The following is a 25,671-nucleotide window of genomic DNA, read 5'->3' on the forward strand; positions in this document are numbered from 1 at the left end:
AACTGGAGACTGTATCGCTGGATGGCCTTACTCGTCTGTATTGTGCGCTCCCAGCACGTTACAGACGGGCAATCTTTAACTGCACGTTACTGTATCGACCTGAAAGGGAGGTGGAAAGCTGGGGCAGGCTGAGGTGCACAGAGAGCTGTGCCAGTGGAGGATAATGGACAGAGAAGATGCAGTATAATGCAAACAAAAGCAAATTCAGATGGCAGGATAAACATGCTGTTTAATTAGCCATTGAGGAGGGAGGAAATGTCAGGACCCCTGCACTGAATGTGTAATGCTGAATCAAGCAGTGAATTTTAAAGTCTGCTCATGCTGTGTGCTTCAAAAGTGCTAATGAGTCAGCAGAATTGCCTGAAAGATGATATTTAAGTGTGAAGGAAAAGCTTTTCCTCCTCAGCTAAAGAGTAGGAATGGCAATGAGTATCTATGGCCTCAGAAGTAACATCTAACTCTTTGCTGGTGATGAGAGATGAAGGCTCAGAAAGAAAGCTGTGCATTTTTCTCAATTCTATCAATCTACAGAGTTCACAGAAACAGCAGGAAGAAGGGGTAAAAGTCCTCTTATCACAAGCTTGTTGTGCACTCAGAATGGAAAACTCAGTAAAGCACTGCAAATAAAAAGGAGACATATAAAATATTTTAAAGGAGGGGCGTCCTATGAAATAATCATACCTTGACTAACCAACACACCTTTAAGGGGAAAGCTATATGACAGAAAGTAGTTTGGGGATCCTGAAAGCTGCAGACAACTAGAGAAGCTTAAAATACGAAGACATATAGTGTTGGGGATTTTCAGTTCTGTTTATGGAAAGTAAAACAAGCTACTTCTCTGTCATTGCTAGTTCAGCACAGTTCCTAGAGATCAGACAAGAGACAGGAAAACATGTCTGAAAACTCTGAATAGCACTCCTGCAGGTGTGAGTAAAGGCAGTGATTTACCAGTAACTAAGTCAATCTGGCTGCCTTAGTTCAAGAGATCAAGATGTTGCAAACAAACCTGTGTAAAATAGTGAGTTTAAAATCTGAGCTTAAAATAGTAGATGGATGACCCAGAACAAAATACACATTGGTGAACAAATTGAATATTAGTCTTATTCCAAATGAAGATTACATTTTTTGAAGCTATATTTAGGGAAAGTAGAGACAAGCAGGATGACTTTGAAAACAGACAATGCTGTAATATTGAGCGTTCTGGGGATACCAGCACCAACTGAGAGAACAAAGGATGAGTTTTGGATAATTAAAGATCTCCAACTTTTGTGCAACTGGAAGTATAGGTGACCTGAAACTGGAGAGCCCACAAAAGTGGAGGAAACCTACAGAAGAGGCGTAATTATACTAGGGCTATTATTGCGTTTTTTCACTATTTTAAAGATAAACTTTAATGAGTATGAGAGTGAAGGAGACTATATGCTTTCAGGGACATGAGATATGTATCTTTTCTGATATTTCTTAGCACACCCTTCAGAAGAAGAAAGATTTCCACCCTCTTATAAAGTTCTTCAAAGAGAAAGATTTCAGATATTGCTGAAGATTCATCTTTACTCTGTTCTTTTCCTATGAAGGCACTAACACATTACAGAGGTGGAAGACAGTTTGGATCCGGTTGAAAAATTTCAGAGTTGTTTCAGTTCCAACTATCAACAAGGTAGCAAAATTGAATGGAATGAAAATTATCTATCCCTAAGGGTTGAAACGATTCCAGTGGCAGGAAGCAGTTATGCAGGTCTAAGGCAATAGATTTGTGTATGAAGCACACAGACCTGGGTTGAAATTGCTGATGACAGAATCGGGAATTCAGAACTCTGGAAGCTATAATTTAGTTTCTTCAGAGGTGACATTTTTGAACAGAGACATTTTGGTCAAAAGATGAAAAATTCTTTTGTATTTCAATGGCTCAATTTAATCCATCAGTGCTTCTCCCTACCACCACCGGATGCACTTTTTTAGAATTCAACATTGGCAAATATTTTTCTCTGCCTTGTTTTATTAAGTTTGAGGCATTGATAGTGGATGTTTGTTTTGTTAAAAGATGTGGAAGGGGGATGTATGGAGGACTAATGGAGAAATTACTTACCTGATAATTTCGTTTTCCTAAGTGTAGACAGATGGACCCAGGACCAATGAGTATAGTGTGCTCCTGATAGCAGTTGGAGACGGAGTCAGATTTCAATCTGACGTCAGCCCTAGTACATATACCCTGCAGGAAGCTCTGCTCTTCAGTATTCTATTCGAAAAACAATTGTGGATATATGTGTTACGATTCCTCCTGTAGCTGTGCCACAGGAGGCCTCTCACCTTTTCCCTGGAGGCCGCACTGAAGCCGGGGCCTTTCCTGGACAGTCTATCCTGGTTTTGCTCCATGGCCTGGGAGGTCTTCCTTGCCATCTGGGCCTGCCTGAGCCCTGCTCTGCTTCCTCCTGGACTCTCTGGTTTGTGTCTCGCCCCGTCTTTCTAAGGGGCCGGCCCACTGCTCTTCTCTCTAGTTATAGGGCCAGTCGGGTATGGCCCATCTAAACTCCTCCCAGGGAGTTGCCTGCTTCCTGCACTATAAAAGGACTTTGCTTTCAGTTCTGCCTTGCCTTGGAGTTACATGCTCCTGGATGTCTCGCCTTCCAGTGCGCCATCAGGCCTTTTTTTCATTGGAGCTCCATGTCTCGTCTTGATGTCCGTCGCCTGTTCCTGAAGTCTGTAATCCAGTCCTGATGTTCCTCGCCTGTTCCTGATGTCCTGTACCCCAGGTCCCTTGTTGCCTCCTTTCTAGCGTGCCATGTTGTGGTCTGTGACCAGCCCATGGGTAGTGGCTGTGTAGGGCGCTTATGGTACAAGGCCATCTTCACCTGCGCAAGTACAAGCCTCTGGAAGACTTCTGCTTCAGTCCTAAGTTGTCTTAGAATCCTTGCTTGCTTCTGTCCCAGTCTTTGGAGTCCATGGCACTGCATCCGTTCATGCCAAAGACTCTGAATGAACCTGTGCCATTCCAGCGTGGTCCGCGACCAGCCTAGGATGGGCTGTGTAGGGCGCGCCTTGGTACAGGCTTCTACCGAATCTTCGCCATGTTCCAGCTTCAGTTTTCCACACCTCGTCTAGAGCCTGCTTCGCATGCAAACGTGGTCTGCGACAAGCCCATGGGTAGTGGCTATGTAGGGCGCGCTGCGTCGCAGTCTCAACCCAGACCTTGATCCTGCTTCTAATACCTTGCCTGCAGTACATCGTGCCCGAGTCTTCGTCTGTGCACCCAAGTACCTCGTGCCCGAGTCTTCGTCTGTGCACCCAAGTACCTCGTGCCCGAATCTTCGTCTGTGCACCCAAGTACCTCATTCCTGAGTCTACATCTAGAGTCTCTGTTTCGGAGCCTCTGTCTGCCCTCATCCTCAGTCCGGCCTGCTGCTTCTTGCCAATACCTTGTGGCAGGTCCAAAAGGGCTGGGAACGGTCAGAGGACTGTTCAATAACCAACACCATTGTGTTGGCTCCAGAAGCATGCAGGTCTGGCAGAGGGTCAGACCGTCCACCTCCACCCATGCTGGGACACGCCTCACCAACCCTCGGTGCTGCCTTGGAGTCCTCTGGGGTAGTGCCGAGGCCCAAGGGCACACACAATCCCCTAGTGCTCCCCTTCCGTAACAGAATGCAAGGCCTTCTCGAACAGGAAGGCCAACAGTAACACAATGCAAGGCCTTCTCGAACAGGAAGGCCTTCCGTAACACATGTGACTGAATAACTTGATTAACTTGGTTAACTTTGATTAACTTGAATAACTTGGTTAACATGATTAACTTGAACTGGTTGATGTGGTTATAGCTGGAGACCGCCAGTGCACTCAACCGAGAAACGTGTCTTAGAGGGAAGCTTGGCTTACCCGTGTTTGTCTTGCTCTCGGGGATTGTCACCCAAGGTTTCCATGTTTGTCGGCAGCCATGGGCGGGATGCTGAGTCCATCTGTCTACACTAAGGAAAATAAAATTATCAGGTGAGTAATTTCTCCATTTCCTAGCATGTAGCAGATGGACTCAGGACCAATGGGATGTACAAAAGCTATTCCCGAACGGGGTGGGAGGTTGCCCGTGGCCCACTTAGCACTGCCCTTGCGAATGCTGTGTCCTCCCGAGCCTGAACATCCAGGCGGTAGAACCTAGAGAAGGTGGGAATGGAGGACCATGTTGCCGACCTGCAGATCTTGGCGGGTGATAGCATCTTGATTTCCGCCCAGGGCACTGCCTGGGCTCTAGTGGAATGGGCCTCGACTTGTAGAGGTGGAGGCTTGCCTGTCTCTATGTAGGCCGCCTTGATAACTTCTTTGATCCAGCAGGCTATGGCTGCCCGTGAGGCCGCTTCCCCTTGTTTCTTTCTGCTGTGAAGGACGAATAGGTGGTCCTTCTTTCGTATGGATTCCGACCTTTCCAGGTATCAGACTAGGAGTCTGCCGATGTTAAGATGGCGAAGGCGGTGAGATTCTTCCAAGTCCTTATGCTCGTCTGGTGATGGCAGCGAGATGGTTTGGTTTAGATGGAAGCGAGAAACCACTTTTGGGAGGAAGGAGGGGACCGTGCGTAGCTGTATGGATCCCGGTGTGAACCTGAGGAACGGTTCTCGACAGGACAGTCCTTGGACCATTTCTTTTCAACATTTTCTTCAATGTCAATGCAGAAGGATTGGAGATGGTCCAGAGGGTGACTACTAAAATGGTCAGTGATCTTTCTAAAGCATACGAAGAAGTTTATAGCCTAGAGGAAAGGCTAGATAGGGAAGATATGATAGAGATGTTTAAATACCTCCAAGATTTCCATGCATAGGAGGCAGGCCCTCTTTCAACAGAAAGGAGGCTCCAGATTGATGAGTCATGGTATGAGTGTGAAAGAAGGTAGAAGCAGGAGTAATCTTAGGAAATATTTCTTTACAGAAATAGAGTAGTAGATGCATGAAACCGCCTCTCCACAAAGATGATAAACACAAGAACAGTCTCTGAATTCAAGAAAGCATGGAATAAACACAGGGGATCTCTTAAGAAATGGTAGGGACTATAAAGCTAAATGGTTTGGATGCACAAACTAGATAGGATTTATGGGTTTTTTTTCCATCAAGTTTCTATGTTTCTAAAGTAAATTAAAGAGCGGGAATATACATAGCATGTTGGGCAAGGCCAGAACAAGCTGTGTTTCTGCAATACCCCTACCCCTTCCTTCCTGCCACACAGCCAGATGCCGAAGCTGCTTCCTTCCTGCCAGCATGAGCAGATGCTAGTTCTTTTCCTTCCAGTCAGTCCCCCAGTAACATTGATGTTGCATCCCTCTAGCAGTAGATGCATGATAGGATGCAGCTGTCCTCCATTTGTAGCTTGCTCACTCACCCTGCAGAGCCAAATTCTGCATGCAAAGGGAATTCTGTGTAAATACTGCTTTGCACAGAATTACTCCAGGAACACAGTTCATATAAAATGAGTGGTTGTGTTTGGGAGAGCTAAAAACATTTTTTATACAGCACAGATTGTTTCTTTAACAATTTCAAAATTTGAAATCTGTAAAAACTGCAGTGTATTAACTTTTCTGAGGAACAAGAACAGCTATAACAAACTAGTCCCAATCCCAGTTCTAATATTTCCAGTCTGAAATAAATTAAATCAAAGGAATAGCACCTAAGTTAGGCTGTGTGCTCGCTACCCACAAAAGCAATTCAGATATTTTAGAAATGTAACTTTATCTCCATGTACCCATTAGTATTTTAATGGGAAACATTTACTGCTATGTTAATTATCACAATGTTGGAGAGAATTTATTTGAAAACAGACATTTTACTTATAAACTACCACTGATGACAGAGGAAACCTAAGTGGAATGGTTAATAGAACACACATCATTAAGCCAAGTACTAGATCATAATGTACTACTAAATGCACTGTCAGAAAATAAAATAATGTCATTGTTAACAAATGATAGATAACATATTTACCTAATACAGCAGTATCAGGCTTAAATTCTGACCTCTCATCTACAATACAGTTCACCAATTACTTCCAACTTTTTTCAACCTCTTTTCCCATTATCTCATTTCAAAGCATTTTCCTTCTATCTCTAGAAATGCCAACTATAGTTGAATCTCTTAGGAATATAGCTTGTACCCAAGGGAACACAGCTAAGTTAGAGTACTTGAAAGAAAAAAATTTACACTTCAAGTATGTACTTGAAACACTATTTACAGTGTAAATGCTATGATGTATTCAAATGACTGTTCAACTGCCAAACAATCACAACTGAAAATCTGTACATACATAGTTATATACTGCTCCATGTCTGCATCTACACTTCTTTTCTGACATATATCATGAACAAACATTCATATTAATATAATAAACCAGAAGTCTTAATCGTAGGGGGGATTTATGATTTGTTAACCAAGAACACAACTTTTTTTTATGACAATACTGTTATTTTATGTTACAAATAGAGAAATAATTCAGCTGGCTTTAATAAGATACCAGAAGGCAGCATTCTTCAAAGAATGCAAAGCTCAAGGTCACGGGTCATTACAAGAAGCTTAAAGGCAAAAGGCTCAAAAAGAATGCCATTAAACAAAGTTACTTACCTATAACAGGTGTTCTTTGAAGACAGCAGTTCACCAGTTACCAAAGTGGGTCACATGACTGCACTTGGTAACAAACGACAGAATCTCCTAGAGCTTTCTGGAAAAGGCAAAAGCTTTCCTCTGTTTGTGTATAGTAGTTCCCACTATACGCTGCCATGGCAACGTGGCTCTCTCTATTTCTATTATTTTGCAAGGAAAAGAATTCCTCCAAAGAAGAGGCAGGTAGGTTTGTGTGGCTTGTGAACTGTTGTCTTCAGAGAACATCTCTGTTATAGGTAAGCAGTGTCACTTTCTCTGAAAGCAAGCAGTACGTCATGGTCATACAAGTGGAATTTCCAAACAAAGGGAAGTTTTCAAAATGAAAAAAGGGAACAAAAAGATCAACAATAGGTAGGAAGTATTTTGTTGTAAAAAATACTGTTGTGCTGACCAACAGGAAAAACAAGTATAAAACATGACTGAAGAATAGACAGAGTTAGGTTCTAACCCTTAAAGAAGCCATAGAGAAAGGAAATGCTTACCTATAATGGGGATTCTCCATAGACAGCAGGATAAATCAGGCATACTAGCATGTGAAGTCATCTGATGGCACTAACATGAACCAGCTCTTAAACATTAAAAAAAAGAAATCTAGAAAGTTTTTCTGAGCATGTGTAGACATGCTTATACAGTTGTTGCCTCACAAAATTCCGCAATCCTTAACGAAGCTTAGGAAAGATGGGAGGGTATGTCTGATTTATCCTGCTATCTATGGAGAATCCCAATTACAGGTAAGCAACTTGCTTTCTCTGTTGACAGCAGGATTAACACTAGAACCGCCAACATATTTTGATTAGAACTGTCACCGGCATGTTTTTGTGCTGCTATGTTTTCAACCTCTAAAACTGAAAGAAAATAATTGATTTTAGTGTACAAATTGTTGTTCTGTAAAAAGTAAAGACAAGAATTCAGTATTTTGTCTATTTATTTCAAAATAAAATCTATAAAATGTACTGAAAACTGCCAGGAGTGGCTAACTCCCTAGCACACTGGCCACACAAAAATATGCAATTATGTAATAGGTTGTATAATTGAAAGAAAACAAATTATTTTGGTGTATGAACTGATACTCTGTAATAAATAAAGACAGGAATTCCTCATTTTGTCTATTTATTTCAAAGTAAAATCTAAAAATGTATTAAAAACTGCCAGGATGGACTAACACCTTAGAACAGCCACTGGCACAAAAATATGCAACTATGTTTTAAACTCTATAAATGAAAGAAACATTATTTTGTTGTATGAATTGATGTTCTGTAATAAGTAAGGACAAGAATTCTGCAGTTTGTCTATTCATTTCAAAGTAAAATCTGAAAATGTACTACAGACCGCAAGAGTGGCTAACACCCTAGAAAAGCAACATGCATGAAAATATGCAACTATGTTTTAGGCTCTATAACTGAAAGAAAACAAGAATTACTTACAATACAAATTTAAATATTTCTTTCATGTTTTATTGCTGTTTTTACAGGTATTTGATGACATTTTTCACATCAAAGTATAGTTTCCTTAGAACCACTGCAGACAGATTGTTATGCAATTGAGAAGTATAAATGGGATACATAATTGCAGCAGGTTGCAGCTCCATGACCTTTCATCATTTATTTTACATATCCACAATGTAATTCAAGCTGGGCCTATATATATTGCATAGTTCATATAAAGATTCCTATTATACAATACCAGCCTTATTATACAAACAGCTATCTTATCAAACAAATATCTGACACTGTACCCACTTCCCTGGGAACGTGAACTAAGGACCTAGCATGTCATTACTAATATAAGATTACATGATGACCTTCAATTCCTGAAAATTTTAGCCTCCCAACCTCTTCAGTTCTTGCTCCACACCATAGAATACATTTTCATGCTGGTGAATGACAACCTCATAGCAGGTGGAAATGGAGGTATGGGAGGGGTGGAGGGAGTTGCACTGATTTTGAGAATCACCAGCATGACTGTCAAAGAGGTCAAAGTACCTCAAAAGCTAAATCAGGACAAGCAGAATGCAAAAAACTTTTACTGGCATGACAATATGCCACCACTAGGGTGATTGACGTGGAGTAAAAAATCTGAATGGAATGGAGGACTACAATACTCAAAAATCAAAGGTAATCAAAATATTGCAAATTTACAGAATCTCAGCATGCTGCTATCATGTACACTGACTGGGCAATCCTTTAAATCTTTACTGGCATAAAAACATGTCAGTGGCAGTTCTAGTAACAGTCACAGTGGTGGGGAATCCAAAACTGAGTTGCTTAAATTTGATTGAATTTTAGTCTGTTGAGAAACCTGGAAGATAGATATAGAGGAGTTGACTCTTAATTGAAAAGACTTTGCAGAACTACTTGACCAAAGATCTCATCTTTTCATGTCATATTCACTAGGTAGTAGTGGGATATGAAAATGTGCATTGAGAACCATTACTACCTAGTGAGTGAACACAAAGGGGCTACTGATGATGCCATAGCTCTTACTTGAGGAGTTTTCACGTTGAAAGTTAGATATATTCCTGTCAGGCCATAACAGTGAGACATACAATTTGCAAGCCAAACAGGGTTCCTTTTGCCACTGCAATTCCCGATCTGTTAAGGTTGAAAGAAACAAACAATTGGGTAGACTGATGATGAGGCTAAGTCCACTTTAAGTAGCAAGAGCGTGCATGGCCTGTTCACCCTTGGAAGCATAAGAAAGTTAGCAGAACTATGGGATTAAATGTAAAACTGACACGACTTTTGGAAGAAACTTCCGGTGAGCCTGCAAGACTACTCTGTTGTGGAAGAACTGCAGGAACTGAGAATAGGTAACTGGTGCTTGATGTTCACTTATTCTGCAAGCCAAGAAAACTGCTAATAAGAATAGCACTTTCCATATGTGTTTTAACTCCATTGATCTCATGGGCTCATTAGGGGGCTTAATAAAATGGTTTAGGTCCCAGGGACCGGAAGTATGGAGGTTTTAACAGGGCCGACTCACCTTGTGTGGGGAGGGCCCCCCCCCTTAACATGGCGCCCGCCGGAGGGGAGGGCCCCCCCCCCACCATGAGGCAGGGCCCGTTCGCGCGGCGGCTCAAGATCCTCCGGCGCGATGCTGTCGGCCCCTGGGAGGGGCGGGGCGAACCGGGGCGGCGTCAGCGCGGCATCGGCGCGATGACGTCGGCTCCGGGAAGGGGCGGGGCGGCATCAGCGCAGCATCGGCGCGCTGACGTCGGCCCCTGGGAGGGGCGGGGCAAAGCGCGTGATGGCGCTGACGCGCCGTCGGCGCGATGACGTCGGTCCGCGGGTCTCTCGCGAGACCCGGGGCCTTTAAGACGCCGGCGAGCGCGGGCCTTGATCCTTTTTCCTGGCCAGCGCTCGCCAGTTCCCCACCCACCCGCCCACAGGAGCAGAAGGAGGGCTGCCATGAAGGGACGGGGTAACACGAGACGGCGGAAAGGAAGGACAACTTTGCATCTTGATAATAAAAGAAGGGCTCGTCGCAGCATGGCGGGGGGTACCCGAGCCGGTAGGTAGGTGGGGACATCGAGGACACGGTCAGGACGGACCGGAAGTCCTAGGTAAAAGAAAGTGCATGTATTCAGGCGTGGGCAGCCTGGAGGAATGGCCCCGTGGCTGTGGCACGGCGCGGGGCCGGTAAGACGGTGGCGGTCTGGCTTAAACGGCGGACGCCGGTTTGACGCCCGGAATGCACTAGGGTTGACGTACCGACAGCTCGGGTACCAGTAATGTAATTATGTTGATTTATGCTAATTAATGTTAATAAATGCTGCGGCCTTGTTTCACCAAGCAATGAGTTTCTGTGTGATGTGTGGGGGCGGCTGTAAAAGGGGGAGGGGGGGGACGACACGGAAGTGCGGACTGCCAATGTTAATGTTCCACAAGTCTTTTATGAAACTATTCATCATCAGTTGTGACACCAGTCAGCCTTCTGTGAATAGTATGCAGACATTGCATGCAAGTGCACTTTACTGGGGATGTATTTAGCTCTGACGATGAATAGGGGAAACAAATATTGAAGTAGAATTTTTAGATCAAATGTGAAAGGATTATAATTGTTATGGATACACCATATTGAAAATCTCTTATACTTGCTTCCTGGAGGCAAAGAGAATGTTCTCCATTTCTCTGGTTAGCTGGAAGAAAGATACTATCTTATGCTCAACATCCATGCTGTCAAGAGATGTTGGGTGGGGCATTTTTCTCTCATTCTGAGTTATCAAAGTATAAATTTCATTTACTAAGATGGGTAGCTGAATAAAACGTTGACAGAGACAGAGATACCACACCTGTTGCAGCCATGCTGGGGCTATGAAGATGATCTGGGCTCGATCTTATTTCACCTTCCAAAATGTGTTTCAAATTTGAAGATATGGACTATAGGCATACATGAGAGACCTATGACCTAAGAGCTTGATCATATCTGAAGCTACTCTGATGGCATTTGGTCTCCTGAAGCGGAAGATTTGTAGTTTGATGTTGTCTTCTGTCACAAAGAGCTCTATCTCTGGGATATCCCACTGTTTATAAATTTGATTCACAATTGCTTGATCACTCAAGTGGTTCTATGATTTGACTGAATACGTCAGCAATCTTGTTCTGAAATCTAGTAGATATTTGGCCAACAAAATGATTTAATGAACAGTGGGCCCAAATCAAAATTTTTATCACTTCCTTGAAAAAGTGTAAGATACAGTTCTTCCTTGCTTATTTATGTACAGAATTATTACTTGATTGTCTGTTTGGATTAAAGTAAGTTTTTGCTGACATTTTTTGACTTGCCAATGCTCATACAGCCTTGTAGGCTACTCTCAGTTCAAACAGATATATCTGATTCGACCTCTCTATACCAGAACTCTTCAGAGCGTAAACTGAGCAGGTGTGGTCCCCATCCTGTCTCTGTTGTGCCTCTGCAAGGACTACTTGGTATTGTGATGGTTGCTATGGAAAAACAAGAGCATTGTCAATTTAAATTTGTCTACTAGTGAAACGCCCCGTTCATCCAATCTGTAATGGAAATGTGATGTGACAAAGGTTGCTTAATCTGATCCCATTGAATGCGTCCCATTCAATAGGTGCTCAAATTCTAAAGACACACTAACGGGGGTGACATGGACTGTGGATGCCATGTGCCCTAGTAACAACAGAATCAACTGCACAAATAAATTGTTTCTGCTGATGAGCAGATTCACTAAGTGCACTATTGTATATGCCAGGGGTGGCCAACTCCTGTCCTTGAGAGCCATAAACCGGCCATGTTTTTAGAATATCTGTAATGAATATGCATGAGATAGGTTTGCATACAATGAACGCAGTGCATGCAAAACTATCTCAAGCATATTCATGGTGGATATCCTGAAAATCTGGCCTATCTGTGACTCTTGAGGACTAGAGTTGGTGACCCCTGGTTTATGCCCTTTGCAGGGTAAGAAGGCTTTCCCTACTTGGGCGTGTACCAAAGTCCCAATGAAGGTGAAGGATTGGTTAGTATTAGATGGGATTTTTTAAAATTTGTGATAAACCCAAGGGATTATAAGATATTTATCACTTTTGGCAGACTGTTGGGTTTCTCTGGGGATTAGCACTTTATTAGACAATCTTCCAGTTATAGAAATACAAATTTCCCCTATTTTCATAAATAAGTGGTTTCCATTGCTAGATGCACTGTGAAGTCTTGTGGTGCTAAAGAGAAGCCAAATGGAAATACTCGATACTGGTAATGGATTCTGTTTACCATAAACCTTAGAAATTTTCTGGGAGAGGCTGGATAGGGATATGCATCTTTTAGATTTAGAGAGCATAACCATAATTATAACTATACAATGCAAAGTTCTACATTAGGAATCACCACTCAGGAAAAGGATCTAGATGTCATTGTTGAAAATACATTGAAATCTTCTGCTCAGTGTGCAGCAGCAGCCAAGAAAGAAAATAGAATGCTAGGGATTATTAGGAAAGGAATGAAAAATAAAACAGAGAATATCATAATGCCTCTGTTTCGCTCCATGCGGCAACTTCATCTTGAGTATTGTGTGAAATTCTGGTCACCACATCTCAAAAAAGATATAGCAGAATTAGAACAGGTATAGAGCAGGATGATCAAAATGATAAAGGAGATGGAACAATTCCCCTATGAGGAAAGGATAAAGAGGTTAGGACTCCAGCTTGGAGAAGAGACAGCTGAGGGGAGATATGATAGAGGTTTATAAAATAATGAGTGGAATAGAATGAGTAAGCATTTATCAGTTGTTTATTCTTTCAAAAAGTAGACTAGAGGATACACAACAAAGTTACAAGGTAATACATTTAAAACTAATAAAATAATTTTTTTTTTACTCAACGCATAATTAATCTCTACAATTTGTTGCAAGAGATGTGGTGAAAGCTAATAGTGTAGCTCTGTTTAAAAACGGTTTGGACAAGTTTATGGATAAAAAGTCCATAAACCATTATTAAGGTGAAATTGCAGATATCCACTGCTTATTCTTGGGATAAGCAGCTTGGAATCTATCTAGCCCTTGGGATTCTGCCAAGTACCTGAGACCTGGATTGGCCACTGTTGGAAATAGCATACTGGGCTACATAGACTCTTGGTCTGACTCAGTATGGCAAGTCTTATGTTTTCATTACACAGAAGCTCTGTATCCTCACAGAATAATCAAACTAATCAAAATAGAGAGGATATATCTTATTTATTTTCCCTTTTATCTCTACTTTTAAATTTATAGAAACAATACCATCAGAACTAGTCCAGATCTGATTTTATCCACTGCCTCTCGCCACGCAATGGGCCGCAGGCAGTTTCAGCAGTTTGTCAAGCACTGTATTTTAATCATTTGGTGTTGTTTCACGTTTACTCTCACAATTTTATTTAATCCACTTAAAAACTTTATTTTTTACCCCAAAAACCAACAATTTTTCATTAAATCCTAAAATTTTTATACTTAGCTCCCACTGTAGATTTTATTTTAATACTGTCCCGACATGAGCCATGTTTTGACTGTTTCCAGTCTTCGTCAGGGGGTGCCTTGTATCACAAATTCTTATTTGCCTTTCCAACGCACTAGTCATTCAATTTAACCTTCAAGGAATATCACTGCATGCGAAATAATTCTGCTATAATTTCAATTCCAACAGTAATGGCGCCTCAGCGTTCAAACGCCATTACTGTTGGAATTGAAATTATAGCAGAATTATTTCACATGCTTGACAAACTGCTGAAATTGCCTGCGGCCCATTGCGTGGCGAGAGGCAGTGGATTAAATCAGATCTGCACTAGTTCTGATGGTATTGTTTCTCTAAGTCTTATGTTTTTACATCTACCTATTACGTGAAGGACAGTTTGAAGCAAATTCATCTTAAATTTATTTTTGTAGAAGAACTTGTTTAGATCCTTCAGGCCTAATGAGAGACTCAACCTTCCAAATTTCTTGGGTTTTGTTATGATTGGCAGCTCGTAGGACAGCCCCCCGCAAGTCTCCTCACTCTCCCCAGATAGTGCCTGGATAATATCGGAAGCAAAGAATGGTGGTCTTTCATAAGTTCCACTGCTTATCTCCAAAGAGATTTCCACAATTCCAGAGTACATCTGCAAGACTTTCCAGCAAATGTGGCCACCTGCTAAGAGTATCTGTGGGCATCAGTAGACATGGCAAAGGTTCTCTCAAAAGCATTGTAGGCTGTAAGGGAGAGATGTTTTTCACATTCCTCATCTGTTACTATAGGATGATGGACTGTCACCTATTTCTCTTGAGAGAGAAATTCTAAATTACTGGGTGCCTTCAGGATTGTGTGCAAGTACAGCATCATACAGATCTGGTGATACATCTTTCCAAAGAAGTCTACAGTCAGAATCACATCCTGGGGGTACCAAGGTGCAAATTATTGATTTTCTGGTTCTTTATACAATAGATAGATTGTATAGTTAACTTTGGACAGAGCAGAATCTCTTGCACTTCCTAGCTCTTGAGGCCATGCAAAGACACATTAAAGTTTCAAAATGTATGCATGAGATTCTGTCAATTCTCTTCTGTTCCTTGATTAAGTGCTCAAGATCAAGTTGTTTGCTTAAGTAGGGAACTGAGTTTTTTCTAAATTCATGTACCTTTCCTTAGATGAGGAGTTTAAAGGCCTTTTCAGCTTAGCCTGGCCACCAATAGCTGATGCACAGGCCCTTGCATCCAGCCTTCAACACTGGCTTTGAGTGATTTAAATTTAGTTTTCCAGCATGAAAGATTTGAAGCCTATTCTTCCAGGCCTAAACCACTCTGGGTGACATTTTTGTGCAGGTGTTACAACCAGAGTTGTTGTGACCCTGTCCCTAGCAATTATAGTAAATTTTGGATGGTCAGTAATGGATACCTTCCTGTTTATATTTGGGACAGAATTGAGAAACAGGCCATTGGCATCCAAACATGATAAGGAAAGTTGATAAGATAGAATCAAATAATTTTTCTCCTCAAAGAGTCTGGAGAGATGGAAAAGATTCATGATGAAAATAAAACATGGGACCCAGCCCAGCAGGGTCACTGAAAAAAAAAATAAAACTTAGAAAAATGCCCACAAATATGGAGAGTTTTGACAGAGAAGAAGAAATTCTTTCAATTAATTTTGGGGCTGCCACATGAGAATATGTTCCCAACAATGTCCGTGCACAAACTGGAATGGGACAGAATTGTAGGAAACAACAATGCCTTTCAGAGAGCTCTGGAATATTCTCTCCATTTAGTGCTCAGCATCCATTTGTTTTATAGTGAATTGCTTATCTTCAAAAAATATATATTTTTTCTCTCTCTAGGAGGGTGGTGAACACCTGAAATGTACTCCCAGCAGACGTGGTAAGAATCAAAATGACGACAGCATTCAAAGGCAAGCATGAGATTGACAGAAAGGGACCTTAGTGAGTATCTTTAGGGAGAAGAGGTGCCAGGGAGAAGACCACAAATAAAATCAGACCTCCAACAGCATAATAGACAGGCACAAATGGACAGGTTGAGTAGACCGGGTGTCAACATCTTCTATATTATCTGTATTCCCAAAAAATTAAAAAGAAGAAAGTGCCATGCACTCAATCTTTGAATATAATTGCCCTATACAATCTTTTTTTTTTTTTTTTTTTCAGCTTTACTAGTGCTGGCTATTTCTCCTAAGTCCATGACATTACTGAACCAGTGTTACTAAGTGGCTAAACAGGTGTTTATTATTTTATATATTTTATATATTAAATAATTCACTGTCCAACAATTTTATGATATTTTCTTTATTTATATTAAATCTGCACAAAACACTTTTATCTTTATGCCAAGTGAGAAACAGAATGGCTATTTGAAGACTGAGTGCTTTCAGCAATCTGTAGATAAACACAATTGCCTAGAGATAACTTCTAAAATGGATTCTTCTGATGAACTATTATGTTTTAAGATTCTGGATTACACAGCACAACATTTTTTCAATTTTATTCTACAGAACTATTCAACAAAAACATGGCATGGAATGGTATTGGTTGGGTACAAGAGCTGAATGCTTATTTCAAATACTGGTTGGTGAAATGACAATGTACATATCTGTCTTCTGTCAAAAAAAAGCAAACAGAAACCATCACAGTACTAGTGGTCAGACAGAATTTCAAAACAGGCTCTTTACTGATGTGAGAAAAATAAGTAATCTAATATATTATAATACCATCATACAGAAGGGACAATGAACTTTCGTAGTATACACTGCTAAATATAACTGTACTGTGTTATCATTGGTCTTAAATATGGTCTCTTGTGATCCCCATAAATAGCAATATTAAAGCATCTTCATGAAAGTTTCATTATAACGAGTAACACCACTGCATATATCCACTTTCCAAAATGGTACTCAGTATCAGAATCTTGTGGAGTGTGGCACTATCCCCTGATGCAGAACATTTTCACCCATACACAGAGCTGTGTATGGGTTCTCTTGATATATAATATTTTGCTGACCTCTACATTCCTTTGATGAAATAAATATTTTTGTACTCAAGTGACTGCACAAATTTTAGAATTTTGTCTGACCAATATTGTTGTGGTGGTTTCTGGTTTGGTTTTTTTTTTCACAGTGCTTAACACTAACTTGTTTTGATTTCCTTTTCCATTACAGATCTCTCTTCTGACACTGAAGCACATCTTGGCTATGCTCAATGGAATTCACTCTCCATTGACATCACATATGACTTGGATTTTCTAAAAAGAGGAGTCATCATTCTGATCTTCTTAATAAAACACCCCCTACCCCCACCCTGAGTCCAAACAGGAAAAAAATATTACTTACATTGATGGCATTAGCTGCACTTTTATCATAGTATTTCTTCCTTTCATATTTATCCCTGATGAAAAATTCCACAGATCTAAGAAAAAAATAAGTTAAGGGAAAAAACAGTAACAAAACGCAAAACATGCAGTAGAAAGTACAGAGCAATTATACTTAAAAAAAAAAAAAAGTTTACAAAGAGACATTCACAATATAAAATCATCGATATATATAGCACATTTAGCAAACAAGATGTCTGTCATTGGGAGTGCATGTGCATCCCACCAGCCATAGCCCAGCCTCTGTGCAGATGTCAGGACATGTGCATGTGGGCTAGCAGCAGACTGGTGGAGTGTGTATGCATATGCTAATCTCAAATAGAAAGAACCAAACACAGTCTTCTCAAACCAAAGCAAACAAGACAAACAAGACAAAAAAGACCCTATATATTATTTTCAAGCTGTATCCACCAAATAGCAAGTGAAAAAAGCAGAATGTCCCGTTCTTATCAAAAACTTCGGAGACGTTTGCGTCCGGGATGAAGCATCTGTCCTGAAAATCCCTTTGAAATTCATTCCTGAAGAAGCAATAGTGTTATCGCGAAACACCGGCCGTTTTCGGGCTTTATTCTTCAACTGCACCTCGGGGAACAGATGTGTGTCTTTCTTTTTTGGAAGAACATTACAACAATTTTTATATAGTTGAGACTTTGAAAAACACTTTGTTGCACACATACCGCAAATGACGAGTGGTCCGGACGGCAAGTCACAATACTGCCGTTGTCTGGCTTGCTTAAGATTATGCTTTTTTCACTTGCTATTCGGTGGATACAGCTTGAAAATAATATATAGGGTCTTTTTTGTCTTGTTTGCATATGCTAATGCCATACACACTCTACCAGCCACTAACTGGCCTGGGTATAGACATCGGATCCTGAATAGGAAGGCGGCAGTGGGACAGGTGAGTTGCATGAAAGACAAGGCAGACAGAAAATTGAAAGGCAGGAAAGGAAAGAGATGCAGGGTCCTACAGGGTGTACAGAATGCTTGGGTTGGGCTGCAGAGGGGCGGAGACAGTGTGTGCGGGGGTGGGGTCAAGTGATGCAGACGTCAGGCTGTGAGGGGTTTGGACAATGCTGGAGTCGTAATGGGGAGGGAAGGAGAAATGACTGTGGAAGTCTACATGGAGAAAAGTGGAGGAAAATGATGGGGGTCAGGCTGGGGGGTACACAGGGTACTGTGGTCAGGCTGGAAAAAGGAAGAGGAGAATGAAAGGGAAGAGTGTGCAGGGGTCAAGTGAGACCATGGAATTGGGAAGGGAGGGCTAGATATGCAGTGGGGAGGAGAACTGGACTGTGCTGAAATCATGTCAGACCAGAGAGGGTTCAGAGTTGCCACAGCTGGGCTGTGGAGGAGGCACAGAAACTGCTAGTTAGGTGGGTCATAGTTCTGAGGGAATACCAGTGAATGCTGAGCCAATTTGGAGAGGGTAAGTGGTGAGGCAGAGCTCCAGGCCAGGCTGGAACTGGGAGGGGGGGGGGGGGGGCAGGGAGCAGAGAGTCCTGGGACAGGCTGCGTCATGGGGGGGGGAGGGGTGGAAGCATAGAGTTCTGGGACAGGATGAGGAGGAGGGTTGCACTATGCTGAGGTCAGAAGGTCCTGGGTCTAGCTGAGGAGGGAGTGGCTGCAGCAGGGGGACAGTGATTGGGCAGGGAAGAGGGTCAAAGAATGCTGGAGTGGGCTCTGGGTGAGTCTGCCTATGCTGCAGTTGGGCTGGGGAGGGTGGGTGAAGTGACCATTGGGATCCAGATAGGGACGGGTAGAGGAAAGTGCTGAGGATGGGCTGGGGAAAGGTGGGTCACATTGTGCTGGGAAGAGAGAATGAATGCTAGCACTGGATTGGGTTAGGGGATCACAGTATGCTGGGGTTGGGTTGAAGAGGGCCATTCAGTGTACTGAAGTTGGACTGAGGAAAGGAGAAAGGATTGCTGGGGTCAGAATATCCTAGGAGTTGGGCTGGAGAGGGGGGAACTATAGTGTGCTGGGTGTGGGCTAGGGAGGAGGGTCATTGTGTGCAGGAGTGAGTAGAAGAGAGTGCAAGTGTTAGCCTGGGGAGGAGTGGCACTAATAAAGGCCTCCAGGGAATTTCAAGGGTATCAGCTAATTTACAAAGAATACAAGCAGCAAGTTTGGAAATATATTTATAAAAATAAATTAACCTATTGCCTTATCCTAAGCCCACAAAATGTATTCTGCCAATGGCTCATTACTTAATAAAATCTGTGCCCACATTTTACAAAACAGAATTATAGTTTCCAATCTGATGCATTTCAAGCTACCTTTCACAAATCTTTATAGTAAACAAATAAATTATTAGACTTGGCAGATATGACCTAATGAACTGTCTCCTGATAGTATATTGTAATGAGTAATTGAGAATGGCCCTATCACATTCACTAAAGTTGCAATAAATGTGTATGTGCGTATGAGTGTGTCTATAAAGAGAAACAGAACTAGATACATACATATATATACAGATATATTTATATAGAGAGAGTGCAAGAACATACAAGTTCTGCAGTGTTACATTTATACCTCATTTTTAAAAATGTATATTGTACATAAACATTCAAAGCACAGTTCTCTATTAACATATTCTGGAAGCAGGGATCAAGGCTTTCTGATCCTCTCTCCATTGGGAACAGCATCTGATGACTGGAGTCAGAGATATTTCGTATTATCTGATTTACACTATGCATTAAACTTTGATCACAAAAAAAATTCAATTGTTTGTCTTATGAAACATTCATGATTTCATAAAATCCATAGCTGAACTACACAAATATTAAATAGAGCAAAAATATCCCCCTGGCAAAAAAAAAATCCAATAAGTACACACTGTACTGCGGAAAAGAAAACAGCAATGTCGCTCATATGAAAAAAAACTGGATGAAAACAGAAGCAATAAAAGTCAAAAAGTCTAGTCGATAATTAGTACAAATGCTTAACCTACATGTTGTTAATGGCAAAATGGCAAAGCATTAAGGAATACAGAGCTTAGGGGTGGAAAATTTGAATGGCAATAAAAATAGCCCTTGGCTTATGTTTTAATTTCACTGGAAATGGCTTTGTTTTATGGCTAAGATCATAAATCTAAGCCAATTCAAGCCTTAAATAAAATTCTCAATGTATCTGGAGTAAGGTAAACCCCAGTATTACATACTGCAGAAAGACTGTGGATAAATATGTGCTTCCTAGTAACTGATCTAGGTCAGAATCTAAATACTTGGTTGGCATGACATTGAACTAATCATTTCCCTGTTTAACACTAAATCCCTTTTATTTATAAAACTCAAAGCTGTTCTTAAAAGATAATGGGATGCTCTCTAATTGATTTCTTTCATATTTCTTTTTTTTTTTTTCCACATGAAGGTTAAAAATGTTAGGGTCTAACAAACAGATCTCTCTACTGATCCTTATTTGTACATTTTAGTTAATTTAGTTTCCCTCCCTGAAAGGGCTTCCAATTTCTGATGCTAAAATTATCCAAATTCAATAAGTTTAGAAGACATGATACTTGATTTTACATTGTTTTGGAGCATTTTCAGATTCCAATAGCTGATATTCACATGCAATTTATCCAGGTCTTAGCTTTTCAATCTTGGATGAATTACTATAGGAATTTGAATTACCTTAAAACATTATTTGAAACACTACACTGAAAGACACCCCTTGCTGTCAGTTACATTTAAGATAGTTGTATTTTTATACGGCAAGAAATACAACTTTACAATAAACCCAGACATCCATTTTATGGTGTCTGATCAATTAGGATCAGATAACCATGGTATGACTGCATTGGGCTTCTAAGACTAGTGCAAATTGCATGGATCGGCAGTTATAATCCTAACTTATAAAGAATAAAATCACAGATAGACAGACATGATTTAATGGGACACAGCCAGCATGGATTTACCCATGGGAAGTCTTGCCTCACAAATCCGCTACATTTTTTTTGAAGGAGTGAATAATCATATGGATAAAGATGAACTGGTAGACGGCATTTGACAAAGTCCCTCATGAGAGATTTCTAAGAAAACTAAAAAGTCATGGGATAAGAGAAAGAAGTCCTTTTGCGGTTTGCAAACTGGTTAAAAAACAGGAAACAGAGAGTAGGATTAGTCTATTTTCAAAGTGGAAAAAGGTAAACAGTGGAGTGTCTCAGGGATCTGTACTTGGACCGGTGGTTTTTAATACATTTATAAATGATCTGGAAAGAGGTACAAGTGAGGTGATCAAATTTGCAGACATAAAATTATTCAGAGCAGTTAAATTACAAGAGGATTGTGACTGCAGGAGAACTCTGAAAAGCTGGAAAACTGGGCGTCCATATGGTAGATGAAATATTATGTGGACAAGTGCAAGGTGACGCACATAGGGAAAAATAACCCGTGCTGTAGGTACACGATGTTAGGTTCCATTTTAGGAGTTATGACCCAGGAAAAAGATCTGGGCATCATTGATATTAAATAGAAATCATCGACTCAGTGTGCTGTGGTGGTCAAAAAAGCAAAAAGAAAGTTAGAAATTATTAGAAAGGAAAATGCAAATCAAATGAAGGATGTCATAATACCTCTGTATCGCTCACTGGTGAGACCGCACCTTGAATACTGTGTGCAATTCTGGTCGCTGCATCTCAAAAAAGATATAGCTACACTGGAGAAAGTACAGAGAAAGGAGACCAAAATGATAAAGGGCATGGAACAGCTCCCCTATGAGGAAAGGCTAAAGAGGTTAAGGCTGTTCAGTTTGGAGAAGAGACGGGTGAGTTGGGATACGATAGAGGTCTACTAAATTATGAAAGGACTTGAATGGGTAAACGTGAAACAGTTAGAAAATAGCACATTTAAAACAAATCAGAGAAAATTCTTTTTCACTCAATGAACAATTAAGCTCTGGAATTCATTGCCAGAGGATGTGGTTAAGGCAGCTAGAGTAGCTGGGTTTAAAAAAAGCTTGGGTAAGTTCCTGGAGGAGAAGTCCATAAACTATCAATAAGGAATAAACACTGTTTGTTGCCGGCATTAGTAGCATGGGATCTATTAAATGTTTGGGTACTTGCCAGGTAATTGTGACTTGGATTGGCCACTGTAGAAGACAGGATACTGGGCTTGATAGACCCTTGATCTGACCCAGTATGGCATCTTATTTTCTAACGGCAATGGTTTAACTGAATTGGGTAAGCTGTATGAAGTGACCATTATTAAAACCCAGATTTCAATGACTGAATATTTTGGCAATAGGCTTACTGATTTTGGAGGCCGTGAAAATTGTTAGAAAGCTTAGTTTTAATACATAGCAGAGGACCCAGTTATTGGACTTAGTGTTGGTGTTGCAAAGAGGACAATAAAAAGGGCTGAATTGGACTACCAGTGGTGGTGATAAAGGCTAGTGCTTCAACAGATTCTGGACATGCTTGGGACTAATATGGAGGGCAGAAGTAGAAAAAGAATTGAAGGTTCAGGTAAAAGACATGGAGGAGAGGGTTAGGAGTAGACGTGTGTTGGCTTACATATAGATGCTGTATGTTTATCTACCCTATGTGGAAAAATCTCAATTGGGCAAACCGGATAAGCCAATTTAGTCATTACTATAATTTACCTTTGGGCCGATTGAGTAAATTAAGCTCGGCCGTGCACACTGTTCAACACGCTTTTGGCTGCGTGTTTTCGAGGTGTTTCTATTACTCCTTATACTGCAAGGAGCGTCTATTACCCCCTTATACTGTCTATTACCCCTTATACTGTAATGCATGTTGATGAGGCTATTAGTCAGTCACCCAGCATTCTGTAAGCAAAATGTGCGGCCAGTCTGCACATTTTACACTCATAAATTAACGCTTGCCCAAGGGCAGACGTTAATTTATGCTCAGCCCAGAAAAGTGCACAGAAAAGCAGAAAATACTGCTTTCTGTACACCCTCTGACTTAATACCCTAGCGATATTAAGTCGGAGGAATCAAAAATGTAAAAAAAAAAAAAAAAGTGCCAGCCGGTCTGGTTAGGAAACGGACGCTCATAAAATTGAGCGCAGGTTTCCTGAACCCACTGACAGAGCCACCTCTCCTAGGCCAAGGAGGCACTAGGGGCGCGTAATCTTCCCTAGCGCCTCCTTTCAGCGTGACCCCTCATTTAAATATAAGATCGCGCGCCCAGGAGAGGTGGCTGGGCACATGTTGGGAGAGCTGGCGCTCAACACGGAGCGCCCATTCTCCCGCGATCTTTTCTGTATTGGGCTGCTTGTGAGGTATGTTGCTGACATGCTGTTTATACTGGTAGTATGGGTCTGCCTTTCTCAAATTTATTCCAAATTGAAGTCTTGGAAAGTCTTCTGTGCTGGTGGAATTGTCACATACCTGCAAACAGTGCACATATGTGGTGGCTGCACTCTAATTAAGTAACTACTGGTACAAAGCATTTGAAAATTAACAGCGTTACTAAAACTAGGTTTCCTGGCATGTGTAAACTGGTACCTGTGAGTATTTTATGACACATTGTCATAATAATTTGTCCATAATGTATCTCTTGTAGCTTTAACAATTCTGAAAACGTAAATAAGATGAGCTATTTTAAATAAAATATATCACTAGGTTAATCTCAAAACACCCAAGAAAAAATATAGCAACTGGATACAATCATCTGTATAGCTTTCAAAGCCAGAACAAAACAAGAAACACTTAGCACTGAGCCCCATCCCTTTTGCCTAATAACTTTTACATCAAAGGTGAAATCTTCCTATTAACTAGGCAAAATAAAGAAACTAGTATAGTATTTTATTTACAGAAAATCAAGGTTTCTTACTTGATACAAATACTGGAACTAGAATATTTCAATGACAGATATCCAAGCTTTGAATTTTCTTGTGAAGCTGCAACATGTGTAAGGTGGGTGATAATGCTGTATTAGATTATGCTCTGCATATTAATATGACAGATGGCTAAAGGAAAAAAATGTCAATTGGATGCAAAACAAAGAAACTTGCCAGCTGAAGGAATGCAGAGTTGGTATCTAAAGACAGAGTATAAAACACTGATGTGGGACTTGTGACTCGTCCCCAAAAGAGTTGACAAAAACAAAGTCTGTCTCTTAAGAATAAGAGGACAATAAAAACTGTAAGCCAATCAACAAAACAAAAGTCAAACTCTGACCAATCCACCTATAGGCATCTAACAACCAACCAGCTTGATTTACGACAAAAATGGAACTGGTCTCTAAGGACAACAATACAGTTAGAAATGTAAGCCAATCAACAGAACAAAAGCTAAACTTTGAGCAATGAACCTATGAGCACTGGGAAATCAACTAGCTTGATTTGTGATGAATGCTTAGCAACCCCAAAATATGTAGAAGCGAAAATAAGGAGAAAAGCAACAATATTTCAAACTCCTACAACAGCACAGAAAAATATAAAATGAAGACACTGCCAACAGACAGAGGGAATCAACACAATCAAACAGGGAATTATCACATTCATCACGATCATCAGAACCATCTTAAGAGCATTTTAAAGAGAGAACCATTCACCCATACAGACCAAAGAAACATTTTAAGAAGAAACATCTCCAGCAGCCTTCAGGGAAAGACTGCTCACAGACAACGATAAGAAAGGAGAAGCACATACCACAACAGTATAAATCTGAAGAATCCCCACAGCTGATTTTGAAAAACTCAACCCCTGAAATCTCCATTTATGATCAGATGTAGATATAAAATTTGGTATAGAACATTATTCTCTGATGCATATTCTTCCATGAAAATCTCCAAAAATATAGCTACAGCAGGTAAAGTACATAAAAGAAATTATGACTGTTATTGTTATTATGAATCTGTAAGGAAGTAACCTTGAAATTTTCTTTTATAAATAAAAAGTCCTTTCACAACATTATAGTAACAAAAGTAGTACATTTTTAACCCTTTGGTGCAATCTAGTGGTAGTTGAATGGTATTGCGTTCATAATCCATCAACTGCAAGGTATGCCAACTAATAACCCCCCTTTTTAAATTATGTATGCCTGTGTCATCTACTCAAACTACATGTTCACGGTGAAGCTGCAACAGCAGATTAAGTGCAGTTACTTCCACTCTTATGAATTACTGGATACATGCATGTTTTACAGATCCTGGGGATGATTGTGCACACAAGAGCAATCACCTGTTTATCCAGATGGATAATATTCAAATAAAAATTTATGTAAGGCAAATATAATAGTACTGCTTTGAAAAAAAAAGGCTGAAATGAAAGCATTCCCACACAAATTTGTAAATGAAAAAAGTATTAATTCACTTGACAGACTTGAGACTTCATATAAATGCATAAAAAAAGGAGATCCCTGTTTACATGTAGACAAACTTGCTTTCTCGGTTGACAAACAGGCATGAATTAGCCATTAGATTTGGGTACTTGCCAGATTCTTGTGGTCTGGTTTGGCCTCTGTTGGAAACAGGATGCTGGGCAATTTCTTATGTTCTTATGAGCCCCAAGCTGATGTTTACAATATGGAGCAATTAAGACAACCGAGCCCCCCCAAATGCAGAATGGACTACTGGATTACCAGACTGAGCAGAACTGCCTGCCCAAAGTTTAGGAACATGGTGGAATGGTCTTGTTGCATTGCAAGAAATATAGCAGATATAAAAACATTGTAAGAAAACAAAACATATGATATGATTGGTATTATGAATGTCGGTATAAAAAAGCCCTAAAT

The 25,671-nt window shown here is 40.6% G+C and overlaps 1 protein-coding gene across 5 annotated transcripts in view; it reads right to left on the reverse strand.

The window, feature by feature from the left end:
- SMAP1 (small ArfGAP 1) overlaps positions 1 to 25,671 on the reverse strand; it is a 656,078-nt gene that overhangs the window by 366,465 nt on the left and 263,942 nt on the right. For all 5 annotated transcript variants that reach the window (XM_029595644.1, XM_029595646.1, XM_029595645.1 and 2 more), the window contains one exon: positions 16,931 to 17,006. In XM_029595644.1, coding sequence (XP_029451504.1) covers positions 16,931 to 17,006 — 76 coding nt within the window. The remainder of the gene's footprint in view (positions 1 to 16,930; positions 17,007 to 25,671) is intronic.

Source organism: Rhinatrema bivittatum, chromosome 3 (genome assembly GCF_901001135.1).
Source record: "Rhinatrema bivittatum chromosome 3, aRhiBiv1.1, whole genome shotgun sequence".
Lineage (NCBI taxonomy): Eukaryota > Metazoa > Chordata > Amphibia > Gymnophiona > Rhinatrematidae > Rhinatrema > Rhinatrema bivittatum.